This window comes from Amblyomma mixtum, chromosome 2 (assembly GCF_055824585.1).
Source record: "Amblyomma mixtum isolate Tamu chromosome 2, ASM5582458v1, whole genome shotgun sequence".
In the NCBI taxonomy this organism is placed as follows: domain Eukaryota; kingdom Metazoa; phylum Arthropoda; class Arachnida; order Ixodida; family Ixodidae; genus Amblyomma; species Amblyomma mixtum.
The window spans coordinates 267,520,650-267,534,331 of NC_143013.1; the positions used below are offsets into that span (position 1 = coordinate 267,520,650).

General features: G+C 48.5%; 1 protein-coding gene and 1 non-coding gene across 3 annotated transcripts in view; both read right to left on the reverse strand.

Annotated features, from left to right (window-relative positions):
* The window catches only part of LOC149363899 (uncharacterized), a 135,178-nt gene extending 121,796 nt beyond the window's left edge, over positions 1-13,382 (reverse strand). For both annotated transcript variants that reach the window (XM_089573877.1, XM_089573876.1), the window contains exon 1: positions 11,801-13,382. In XM_089573877.1, coding sequence (XP_089430003.1) covers positions 11,801-12,330 — 530 coding nt within the window. In that variant the 5' untranslated portion in view covers positions 12,331-13,382. The remainder of the gene's footprint in view (positions 1-11,800) is intronic.
* LOC149363902 (U5 spliceosomal RNA) lies at positions 805-925 on the reverse strand. Its single transcript, XR_016289282.1, has one exon. It is a non-coding gene; the product is annotated as a U5 spliceosomal RNA (small nuclear RNA).
* Positions 13,383-13,682: the final 300 nt, after the last annotated feature.

Genomic DNA, 13,682 nt, shown 5'->3' on the forward strand with positions numbered 1-13,682 from the left:
AGACAACTCCAATTTGTCTTCACAGTCCCTTCAAGTAGATCGACGGGAACGACGGTAAATTTCTACAAGGACTTGTGTGCAAATAGAAAAAGTAATGCGGATGTGTCACCGCGGTCTAGTAAACGAGACGAGAGAGAAAACTTTATTTCATGAGGAATTCCGGGCACGCCCCAGGGTCCCGTTCCTAAGGTCCATAACACTGGCAGCCCGGCCGGGTGGCGATGGTCTAGACCAGGGGTTCTCAAACTGGGTTCCGCGGAACACAGGGGTTCCGCGGGCTGTCTTCTTGTGTTCCGCGAGAACCCTCACCGGCCCTGACCCGGCAGCTGATATGAGACTGACTCTGAGTGCTACTGAGCCACGCTTTGACTTGCTCTTAAAAGGGAAGCAGTACCACCCATCACATTAGTATTTGTATTAATCTGTGCGATAAACATTTAAACTTTGAAACTCTCTCTTTGAAAAAATGCACTCGACAACATAGATGGTAAGTGAAAGCGGGGGGGGGGGGGGGGGGGGGGGGGGGGTTCCCTGGAACTTATTGGAGGCTTTTGGGGTTCCTCCAAGCAAAAAAGTTTGAGAACCCCTGGTCTAGACGCCTAATGGTTTGAGCATCCGCCGGTAAAAATATTTAAGGTGCGAGGTTCGATCCACAGTGCCGGCGAGTACCCACTGGCGAGGAAAGGAAAGGCACATGACACGGTGGACACCTCAATTGCGCCAAGCGCATAAATGGCTCCCAGGATCGCCACTGCCGAAAAGAAAAGCGCTGAAAGGTCTTTCTTTGAATTTGAAAATTAGGCCTCGCCCAAACGGGCAAGGCCTTTCAAAAATTCGCCTATAGGCTCATTGGAGTGCCCCTCCCCACGGTAATCTTTAGTAAAAGGCGAAAGATTAGTACGTATATGAGGTGAGGCCTGAGCGTTGAATGCGAAAGGGGAGCCTCGCAGACCCCACGATCGGCGAGGTGCCAACGTACGCCGGTAACTTCATCGAATCGAGAAAAGACTTCGGAGCAATTTTGTGCAACTCGGTTGAGGTCTTGCAGGAGCAGATTCGGTGGCTGACGTAGAGCAGAAGTACTATTGAATATCTACTACATCGCACAGCACAGAGGTGCCTTTTGTGTTTCGCCGCCATCGAAACGCGGAATTTTCGGTTGGTTTCGAGGAAAGGCAAGCGTATGACTCACCAACTGGACACCTCAATTGCCTTGCAAAGTACCTAACGAAAGGAAAGGTAAGTTACACGCTCAGATGTATTCGCTATTTCTAATATAACGACGAAATGAGAAGGGGTACACAAGAAAGGATGGTGAAAGAAATATAGAAAGAGAATTCAAGAATGCGTTAGTTTGCGAAGCTGAGTCCAGAAAAAGAAACAAAGAAAGGATCAGTTGAATTGGATGCTTTCGAGTTCATTGAATTCCACTAGCCTCTTATCCGTTCTATGGTTGTTCGCGCTCTATTATATGATAACAAGGAAACGGCATTTTTCTTCCCTTCTTTCTTCCTTTCTTTCTTCCTTTCTTTCTTCCTTTCCTTCTTTCTTCCTCTCTTTCTCTTTCTTTCTTGTCTTAAAATAGACGGAGAGCTCACTAATGTGTCACTAAGCTTCCCGTCTGTTGCACCACAGGTTTCCTTTAGAGCTGCTTGTATATAGCGCGAACGGAAAGGGGCAGTCGCGGACGGCGTTACGTAAGGTCGACGACATCTGTCCTGTTTGACATTCATATGACAGCAGCCACGAATAACGCATAAACAAATGAAATATAAGATAGTTCTCCTCCACGATTTCCCGACGATTTAATCCACTCTCAATGGGGGCTATTGGGGGAGACTTGCGCAAAACGCGACGCTTTGTTCCTTAGCGCCCCTTAACTTTTAAATGCGCTGTTGCATAAACTTGATATTAATTTCCTGTTAAGCCCCACATGTCCACAACAAACTGAGTCCAAGGTTGCCCAGACTGGCCCTTCGGAAGCACATCAAAAATTCCACTAAGTGAGCCTCGGTGATTGAGAAAGCGTTCAAAAATGGCCTAAATTATGCACACCAGATTTTTTTTAAACTCGCATCTCAATTGATAAACCTGGCGCCCTAAATTAATTCAAGTGTTTAATTAATATCAATGGGTATTGTGGTTACATTATACAAAGCTTAAGAATTTTTTGTCGCGTGCAATTAAGACAGAATTATTTTAGAAGTGTAGGCTACGTGTAGGGTGGGACTAAAGTAAATATAATGCTTTTATGGCTCGCTCTAAAGCACCGCCCGTGGTTTTCCACTCTCCAGGGTGGTGGTGGTGAAAATGTTTTAATGAAATAGTTTAGGAGGTTGTAGCGGCGGTTGGAGCTCTCGGTCCGGAACCCCACTGGCGTTGGTGCTGTTCGGGCTCTTTCGATGAGTTGCTTTTGACTCATATCGTCCGAGCTGGTCAGAGCTGCCTCCCACCTCTCCTGCGTTGGCTGGTTATTAACAGTGACCGCCTGATTTCGTTGGCAGGCCCATACCATATGGTACAGGTCCGCCTTCTCCCCGCAGAATTTGCATTGTGAGTCAAATGACTCCGGGTCTATGGCATGTAGTCTTCGTGGGTTGTTGTAGTCTGAATGCAAAAAGGAAAACAATGAATGCCCACTAGCGCGCGGAAAACAAGAAGGAATATTTGGAGAGACTCATGCACCGCAGGTGACATCCAGCGTTTTCGTGTTCCCAAAGGCTTCCATTATCGAAACAGAAAAAAAAAATGAAAGACTATAAAATGCAGGAAGTGTTTAAAAAGACTTGCGAACCTCAGCGTTCCACTCTGTCCGGCGAGCATGAAGAGCTATTTGTCCAACACATTCTGAAATTGGTGCAAGCACTACACGGCTGAGCTAGAAAGCAATAATTGTGACACTAAAACAGAAAAGAAGTTACGATGCAGCATTCGTTCCCTGAGCGCTTAATGCTACCTGAAAGAATCCGTCCGAACTTACATTAATAGCACAACATCTGTCATCGAAATAGGCTCGCAGAGACTGTCTATATAGTTTTGCAAACAATGCAAAGATTGTTTTGTCCCACACTCATGGGGTGGGGCAAAATGCGGCATTCTGAAGTTTTAAATTTCATTAAATATTACTCTGTTTCTATTCAGCTGGACTTTTCACATTTGGTGAGCGTGATGCAAGGAAAGCAGGGAATTATACGGCAGTGTGTTTGTTTTTTCATATCTGTGAATAAAAAATAATGGCGACGATATGAAAATTTGAGTCGCGTTATTGCCCCACTCTCTCCCAGCCGCCGCGGTGGCTCAGTGGTTATGGTGCTCGGCTGCTGACCCGAAGGACGCGGGTTCGATCCCGGCCGTGGCGGTCAAATTTCGATGGAGGCGAAATTCTATAGGCCCATGTACTGTGCGATGTCAGCGCACGTTAAAGAACCCCAAGTGGTCGAAATTTCCGGAGCCCTTCACTACAGCGTCCCTCAGCCTGAGTCGCTTTGGGACGTTAAACCTACTAAACCATCACACCCATTTTCTTCGCAGCAGTGAGCAATTTCTAAACGACGCCGCTGTCTTTGATGAGGCCTCTCAACGTCACCCTATCATTGACCCATCCCCTTTGAGCTTCTTCGCACTGTAATCTTCCTCCACGTCGTCTTGCCACCTGTTCCGTAGGTCGTTCGTTAAGCCTCTTAAGCCTCTTAATATGCTCTTGTGTGTCGGCATGTTCGTTTTGTGGCGGCAGCGTGGAGCGGCTTCCTTAAATGGGCGTCCGCAAAGAGCAATGTTTCCAATGTTGCAGCGCCTGCGCACGCGCCTCTTTGAACAAGCATGCATGGACGCACTGTCAATGAGTGAGGCTGAGTTCTTGCGCAAATGGTCGACATATTTCATCGGCCTGCGCGGCCGTCGAGTGTCGGCTTTCTTACTGCCTTACTGACGTGCTCAATGCTGCGTCACTGCGCATGTGCTTGACTAATCAGAGCATTGAGTTCAGCAGTTTTGCCTTGTATTTTTGTTGACATTAGAAAAAAATAAACTTCTCTTTCTAAGGCTCTTCCCACGTATACTTCGTTCCATCATCTTCTTTCAAATGCATTCGTCGACCCACCTCATTTAATGATCGAACCGTCGCAGCCTTCCTTCTTGAATTTTTAATTAAAGATCCGTAGCTTTGCTCTTCCTTTCTACGTGGTCGTTCCGGACGTATGGACATCGCCGAGAAACCTCCCTCAAAATATAAATAGTATTACTTTATTTATTTATTTATTTATTTATTTATTTATTTACTTATCCATAATACCTTCCAGGGCCCAGAAGGGCATTGAGTAAGGGGGGCAAAGAACAACAAAATGTCCAAAAGAAACTAATTAATACAACATGAGATACAAAAGATTAAGTAAAAAGAAACTAATGTACAAGGCGAAACTTAAAGGCGAAATTATACATACGATACAAAGTACTTATTAGTAGCATGAATACCGGACATACGGCCAAAACAAAACGCAATGGCAACAAAGGAACAAAAGTACGCTGCGACAAAGAAAATGAAAGATAGGAGAAAAAGCGATGTCATGTGAGATATTTACGTAGCTGATCCTGGAATGGTTGATGGCTGCCGATGCATGCGACACCGTCAGGAAGATCATTCCAAAGAGCGATGGCACGTGGAAGTGCAGATGAATTAAAAGCGACCGTTTTTCCGTGAATGCGTTTTATGCTGACCTGGTTGTGTAGGCGGCGTGAAATGCGTGTAGGCGTTTCAAGAGGTAATGGAGATGGTCTTGTGCTGTAAAGATATTTATGAAATAAGCCCAAAAGGGCAATGGAAACGGCGAATTTCTAAAGGCTCGAGGCCGATCTCAAGTTTTTATCGCTTTTATGGTGTAGTGAGGGGCTGTATTTGCGTGTAATGAAGCGAGACGCTCTGTTCTGCAATGGATTCTAACATGCTGATTAAGTATTTTTGATATGGAGACCATGTAGGTGATGCAAATTCTAGTTTGCGGCCGTTTGCGTAAACTCGTGACATCATTGCTGGTTCCACTTGCTGCGGTACGAAGGCCTCTCCCATTTATTTCTCCAGTTATCCTCTATTTATCCAATTATCCTCCATTTATCTCTAGTAACTCCCCCCTTGTCCCCGTTCCAAAAAGTTTCCTAATCTCATCTCCTCACCTGTACATTCTGCGCTGCCACTGGGTGCACGTTTTGCTTTCCTCGGTATGCGTTATGTTATCCTAACCGGCCATAAGTCATCTGTTTAACACATATAACAGGTCCCGCCCGATGTCCACTTCCTGCTCTTGACTTCCGCCAGGATATCATTCGCTGAGTTATTTTCTCTTCTCTCTCTAACTCGCGCCGCTATCTTTCGGTCTCTCCACGTTTCCCCCATATCATTTCCCATCCCGTAGCTCTCTGCAACTGTGCTTAATTCAATTGCAAACATCCTCGGTACCCTCCCGGCGCTACCTAGGTCACACTCTTGCCTTCCTTCTGAGGCCGGCGAGCAGCTTTTCACGCTTTCAGAGGGCCTTCCAAATGTACTGCAACACCTCGATTTTAGTGCTATAGCCCTTACAGTGGCCATTCCCCGTATTTAGCCGTTGTTTGGTTGATTGTTTGTTTGTTTGTCTAAAGCGCGCCTTTGTGGCAGGCTACCTGCCACCTGCCCAGCGGGTTGTGGCCAACCTGCCAGGTGTGGGAAACCTGCCCGAGCAACCAGCGTATTATACAGGCCCCATCGATGGGTGCACCTGCCATCGCAGGGCAGTGGCTCATCGATTAACCGCTGCACCACTCATCTATGAATGTAATGCAGAGCGTGCTTCCCCCGCGCGTATGGACCCTCTTGAACTCTGGTACTTTGGACACTTTGTGTTTTCCACACTTACCACTTACATTGCTTGTGATTGTATGTGCGCGCATCGGGCGACATCTGCCACCGTAAGTGTTTTTCTGTTTTGTAGAAGGACGGCTGTCCCCTTTATGCTCCTGGGTCCAAATAAACTGCTCTTCAGTGCAGAGAGTGATCAATTCCGCATACATGGGGCATGAATCCTATATCGCTATCCGAATAACTTCCATCCGTGAAGAGTGGATCCGAACACCGGGATCGAAGTGAAAATGCTGGCGCAGCTAAAACCGGCCGTCATTTTTTTTTTGTTCTTGTTCTTTCTTTCTAATTTCATTGCGCGCTTGAAGAACTGGACTGTATACTCCCATACTCAGGCCTGGATTCAGGCCTGGGGGGGGATGTTCTGTGTGGTGTTCTGGGACGCATATGCCCAACAAGAGGACTGTCCTGAGTTGGAGGAGGGGGGGGGGGGGGGGGGGGGGGGGGGCATCTTCTTGGATACGTGCCTGCTCTTAAAACCACATTACCACAGTGCCAGTAGCAGACTTGTTTTCGTCCCACACTATTAAATATTTGCCTAATTTTCTTCATAGTAATTTTAAATATTCTTCACTTCTTCACAGAGAAGCAAGAGATGACCGATGATTTTTCGTTTTATGCGACGTGAACACCCGTATAGCTGAAAGGAAGCGTTCAGTTTTAAGTTGCTCCGAAGAGCGGCTCAATTAACCTTACTCGCAAGTTGACTTTCTGGGTCACACAAGCGAAAAATTACGCCGCATGACGTGTGCACATCAGTACTGACACTGGCTGTCTACTTGTTACGATGTATAGTGCCTTTGTCTCACGCTATATTTCGCATAATTTCCAGGGAATGCGTTTGTGCCGTCGCCATTTTCTTTCAACAGTGATATTATATAGAAGGGGCAAAACGCGACATGGAGGGAATATGCGACATTTTGTTAATTAGAGCTATCTTACTTACAATAGTAAGAGCAAATTGGTTAGCTATTTTGTTCGATCCACCATACGTTTTCTGCGATGATCTCAAGGATGGGAAGGGTGACATTTCCAAAGTGGATGAAAAAAGTTGCGATGTTAGCTTTGGTCAACGAGAAAGTGACACAAAATGCGCAAGTTTCTGCCCGCCACCCATCCTGTATACTTTGGAGAACGGTTTGGTTTGGTTTGGTTTATAGGAGTTTAACGTCCCAAAGCCACTGAGGCTATGAGGGACGCCGTAGTGAAGGGCTCCGGAAATTTCGACCACCTGGTGTTCTTTAACGTGCACCGACATCGCACAGTACACGGGCCTCTAGAATTTCGCCTTCATCGAAATTCAGCCGCCGAAGCCGGGATCGAACCCACGCCTTTCGGGCCAGTAGCCGAGCGCCGTAACCACTGAGCCACCGCGGCGGGTGTGGAGAACGATCGAGGGTTAGGTGTAATTGATAAAAGTACTTATTTTAAACAGTGGCTTATTTGTTATAAGATGTTATAACATAACGTGTTTTAACACATGAGGCAAAATGTAATATCGTGCTGGTCTCCAGGTCCCATAAAAAACAATGGCTTTATTGCTTCCTTGGTTCTAGAGGCCCGTGTACTGTGCGATGTCAGTGCACGTTAAAGAACGTTACCCCAGGTGGTCGAAATTTCCGGAGCCCTTCACTACGGCGTCTCTCATAGCCTGAGTCGCTTTGGGACGTTAACCTTTGTTTCTGCGCCCAATGGCCCGAACGTGCGGGTAGAAAACACTGATCGCAGATTGGCGCGAAGACATGAACGAAGTTACACACAGAGGACATTTCAGCAGCACCGCAGTGCCGGTAAGCTTTTTGGTGTCCTTAATGGCGACCACAGTAAAGTAAAGAAGGGGGGGGGGGGGGGGGGGGGGGGATGTAAAAGGCAGCAATTCTACAAAGTCCACTTGGGATCTAATCAGCGCATTTTTTTCTCATGAGCAAGAACGGCTTGTGTGACAATGGCGCAAGCTCTGTCCAGTATCACTGTACAATCCCCTGTTTACACGTCGGCAACGCAAGCATGTATATGAGCAAATCCGTTCGGCCCAGACAAATCAGGCAAGCAAAAGCCGCTACACTACAGCGGAAAAGTTTGCTAAGAAGCCAGCAAATTTAAATGTGTCGCTTTTCCAGCCTACATGTGAAGGCTGAATGCTTACAAGTGCTGTTGTGTGTGCCGGGTATTGGAACAAAACAGTGGCGAATTCCGTAAGGATAAATAGTTCGTCACTCGGACAGGCTCACGGGGATTGCGTTGGTGCCCATGGAGCCAACTTTGTGTGCATTCATATACTATATAGCAGGCCTGTGCGAGTATACTATGGTCATTTCGGAAAGGTGCGGAAGTCGGTCAACATCTGTCGAGTTTCTTGTGAAAACAAAATTTTACTGCGCTTCCTTTGTACCGGCATTTTTATGTCGACAGAGGGCGACGCCAGGACGGTACTCAGTTTGTTCCTAAGTGCGAAAAACAAAAAGGAGGCAGTGATCTGCAAATTCGTGTCGCGCTTTGCCATATTCTCACAAGTGTATGCGGCGACAAGTAACGCTACTTGGGAATGATATCAGTCTTAGTTAAAAACATATGTGCCAAAAATTCAAGCAGCATATGTTTATTCTATACGTCACATAGGAATCAAGCACTTCATTAAGCTTACAGTATTGTAATGTCTTGACAGTCAGTCAGATAAATCATGCATGATCAAAACATGCGTGGGCTGCTTACAGCTCGAAGATATAAAACAACAGGGCTACCTTCAAACCTTGATCTTACTGGCCACCACAATGAACAGTGAGGGTTTGAAGGAAGTATACTCAGTAGTATCAGTGCCTGTTCAATACGAAGTGGGCATCAACACTCTGTCCAATTCCCCCCCCCCCCCCCCCCCCCCCCCACCCCCCCCCCCCCCCCCTGTTACCACCACACCAACCACGATAGTAAATCCGAAAGAATATTACACGTAACATATCTACCCGAATCAACTCGAGTTGCTTTTACGGCACAGGAGAACGAAAAAAAAAAAAAACGATTCATTAATATGAATAAAGGTAGCGTTTCGCTTCATTGTCGGTATGCTGCCAAAGACATTAAATGTAAAAAGAGCCATTTTGACTCGAACATTCGTTATGTTCGAGTCAATATACGCTTTCAGTGCTGCTGGACGTATCGACACAGCGTTGAGGTTATGTGAAAGGCAAAGTACCGCTGCCGATAACCTGAGTGGTCTACTTTAAATAACAACAAAATTATCTGTTAAATAAAATCAAAAGCGTAATGTTTTCTTCCCTCCAAGAATTTCATTTTCAATGACAGCCGCCGTATTATACAAGAGGCAGGAAGTGAATGACATTAGTTATTAAAATAATTTATTGAATTCGCTACTGCGTCGCGCCAAGTACTTTTAATATTATAACGATAATGGCATTTGTTACCGGCATCATAACATCGCACGTACGCCAAACATATGCAGGAAGGCACCGTAGCAAAAGCGAGACTCTCACTGGGGAAGCAAGCTTCCTGTTATGCTATTGGCTGTTAATTATTTTCAAAGAACGGCCTTGCTCCGCCCCCCCCCCCCCCCCCCCACACACACACCTTTTTATTTTATTTTCTGTCCCACCTAAGCCATTAACATCCCTAACCATATGAGGTAGTTATTTTATTAACAGTCGTTATCTCGCATTTGTTGACGACGTGCACCGTTGTACGACTTTAACTAAATTATAATCTGCTTTTTGATGACAGGCTAATGGTCTCTGCAAATATCAATCACTTTATAACCATGAGACTTTTGGAATCTAACAATGCACTTTCACGATAAGTGCTATGAAAGCAGGTACAAATAAAAACTCTCTCTAAGAGATTAACTCCGCTGTGCATGCGGGGTTAAAAGCCTGCTGAAAATAAACCTCACTCAAAACTTTGGGTGTCGTGTTCGAATGGCAGGACTGCATATGCAAGCACTCATTTGCGGCAGTTGCTTTCAAGTGCGCAGCAATGCTTCCATTGTGCCGCTCGTGCTTACAATTCATTATGCAGATCTTAGTTATCAGTGCACCGTAAACGCACAGAGGATCTCGCGGCAATTAAAATATTGATCCCGCCTCGCAGAAGCGCTCACTCTCAATCATGGTTTTGCTTGTTCTTTGATAAGGGCTGAGCCGTGAGTTATTGATCTGGTTAATGCAACGCGGACTAAATCGTAATTGAAATTATTGATCACTGCAGGGGTCTTTAGGCTTGTGGATGGCCTGGCGTCTGTGTGCGCCGTATACCAGTTCGCTGCAGTTCCACAGCAGCGAATTTGCACGGATTCAGCGATGCATAAAAGTCGGTTTATAGGCGCCCACTTTTTCCCAAGAATAATTTAATTACTCGCTGAACGCTGAGTGTGTATTTAATTGCGACAGAATAAAATATAGAGCAGAGACAGTTCCACTAAGTTGCTGTGATGTCGGAATATAGCGCCCTGACAGGCGAAAATATGTTTAGGCGCTGCGTTATAACGTTTGCGACCATCTTCATGAAAGACTTTCGAGTCTATATCAAAAGGCAATGAGAAGGAGACGCTCTCGTTGAAAGACTGGAAAAGCTCCTGACACTAGAAGAAAACAACATTTAAACGTTTAGTTTGTATGAACCACTAGCAGTGTAGTCATACGGGCCCTTTATAACTGCGACGAGACGAGGAAATTTTGTATATGCGAAGCACTATAACCGAGTAGAAATCGAAGCTTCACCTCATCGATTAACATTTACCGCGAAAGGATAACCAAAGACAGCCATAATACAGCCCTGAGATGTTCTATATTCGTCCAAAACCACAAACGAGAAGTGATAAGAGGCATGTTTAAACTAGGTCATCTATCACTGTTCATATAGATGTCGACGCACGGTATATAAAGTTCAATTGTGCGATGAATAGGTATACTCCTGCCTCTACCCTGTCCAAAAGATGTGGCTGAACATATACCGAATAGAAGTAGCTCGTTGTCGTGACTTTGACTGATGATGCTGGAAAAGGGAATGGTGGCACAAAAGGCACGAGCGGAATCGGCCTGCTGTTGCAGATCTGTGGCAAGTTGTGCATTGAGCGAATGTGAACAAAGGCTTCAGTGCCTTAATTCATTTTTAGATTTTTTTTTCTGGTGGGCAACAAAAGTAGCTCACAGATGACAAGGGCAAGCTTTTATTAGTTGTCTACTTTTGTCGTGCAGCAAAAGTGTTTGTATTCATTTGAGAGGCTGATATCAGCTATAGCATTGGGACGTATGGCACCTAATAGGAGAACACAAACAGTGATGCATGATGAACGCTTTTACACATCCCTCCTGTTATTCTTTCTTACGCTTGCACAACTCGGCCTGCGCAGAAAAATTATTGCGGCGAATTTTGGATTCGCAATTCGGTGTAGTACATACTGCGGTTTGAAGTGCGCCGAAACTCTGGATGAAAACATAGAGAACTCTGAATGAAAACATGCAGTGGTTAGATAACATCTGCATTTGTTTAGCGAAAAAGAACCAACACTGCGTTGCTTCACGCGATCCTTCCAGCGTCAAAGGAATTTTTGCAAACAGCCTTGAGTTCTCTATCGTAATACTTCCTTCTCAGTGCCCGCAAGTATTTCCATCGAGTGTATTCTTCAGAGAACTTCTGCTGCACTCTTGGTCTCCAAGGCATGCACTTGAAAGATCAACAACCATTGCGTTTCACTCTCGTAAGCCATATGTTCAAAAGGTAACGATACTTAAACGACATTCATTGTGCCTGAAGTGTATCGATGGCCAAAATACACTGCCCAGCACATGTCATAGGATATTGACGAACCGTGACAAGTCTCATTGTTACGGAGTGCAACCGACGTGGAGTAACAAACTTACGTAACCGCTCGAGCAAGCTAGGGCTGTGCATAGCAATACGCACCTTCCGGACTTGGTGACGACCATCTCGGTGCCGCTGGCGTAGAACCTCTCCCACAGTTCCATTCCCTCCAGAGTCACCTTGGGGTCGTCGCGCACACCATCGTCTTCGGGTTCAACTGGCCTCAGCAAGGGAGGCCTGAACTGCACCGTCAACATCTCTTCGGGGGTCATAGGTGCTGCTCCCGGAACCCTGGTCATCGCCAGGCCCGGCGGGGGAGGAGCCAAGCCAGAAGCCGCCAGGGCCGCCGCGGGACTCAGACCCAGGCCAGGACTGAGTCCCGTCGAACCCAGCGGCCCGGGAAACAAGTGCGGAGGAGGCGGTGGCGGGGGTCCAGCCGAGAAGCACTCCAACGGTAAGAAGGGAGCCGTGGTCGGCGCCGTCGCTGGCTGGCTGAGGATCGAGTGCATGCTGAAGTCCGTGGTTCTCGGCGCCGACGCTTGTGGCGTCCCCGGGGCCGGACCGCCGGGCAGGAAGAACGGATGGAACGCCATGGCGCTCTGGCACGATAGGTCCGAGTGCTCGAAGCGCATATCCTCGGCGCTGCTGCGAGGCCACGGCGGCCCCAGGGCTAGGTGGCCCCTCGGCTATGGAGAATCACGCGCGCGCGCGCACAACACACACGCGAACAGCGCCGCGCCGGCGTCCCCGCGCTGAGGATCGCGATGCACAGCCGTAATGGGCCGCCGCCGGAGAGCGCTCGTTCGCGACGGCCGCAGTTCTCGTCGGCGATGGTTTCTCCCGCGACGCGATGAGGCGACGGCGAGTCTCGATCCAGGAGCACGAGGAGGGAGGTCGGCCGGAAGACCGGCGAGCCACCGACCCCAGCCGGAGGCGGTGCCGCTCGCACTTCCCTTGCCGTCTTGGAGAGCACACGCGCCGGAGGTCACACCAGGAGGAGGCAGCGCGCGCGCAGTTATCGCGCTCTCAAGCACAACCGACCACTTCGATCGCTCGGCTCCGCGGCAGCACAGAACAGACCACAAGGGAGACAACTCGGCGGTGCAGAGGACGGCGTGGCTGTCGCCGACGGTGGTCCAGACGCGGAGGCCGTCATCACGACGCTGTTCGCCGTCGTTTCCTAGAAGCCAGCTAGGCGATGGCTGCTCGTTCTCTCGGCTAATCCTCCAATCAGGTCGTTCCGTGCGGACAAGCTCAGAATCGCGGACAGTCAACAGCGGAGTGGTGGTGAAACGATGACCAGCTGGTCCGGGGTTGTTGTTGGGTGCCGATTGCGGTTGAAGCCGTGAAAGGGGGCGGAAAACAGGGCGTATGGTGGGAGGAGGGGGATGCAGAGGAGGGGGGGAGTCGCTGAGGGGCCGTGGTATCTTATCGCGCCTCGCGGAGGTGACGAGCTCTCGGTAAACAAGTTGTCACGGCCTGGGCGGCGGCAGCGCGCGGCTCGCTGTGCTCGGCGGCGAGGCGCTCAGGAGCGCGCGCGGGAGGGACCAGCGGGGGAGGAGGCCCAGACGAGGGGGGTCCCGCGCCGGGACCTCGTTCATTGGCGGGAGCACACGAGGCCTACGCTGTCCGCACCACCCCTCCCGTTCCGCCCTGCGGGAGCCGCAGCCGTCGACGCCGGCCCCACAGCTCGCACGGGGCGGCGGCGGCATGAATGGTGGTCTACGGCCGACGAACGGGACCCCCTCGGAGCAGCGCCGATCCTGGAGCGCCTGGCGCCATCTGCCGCGGGTCACGGGAACTGAAGGGGCGGTGTGCGTCGCTCGCTGCAACTCGTTGCGGTTCGTAAAGCCGATGCCATCGGGCGTTAGGGAGAGCGGTCAATTTTAACGAACGCGAAAAGCATCCAAGAACGCGAAGCAGCACTAGCAAGAATGGCACTCTCATCAAAGCCGGTACAACGCACAACTGCTTGGTTTCCGCC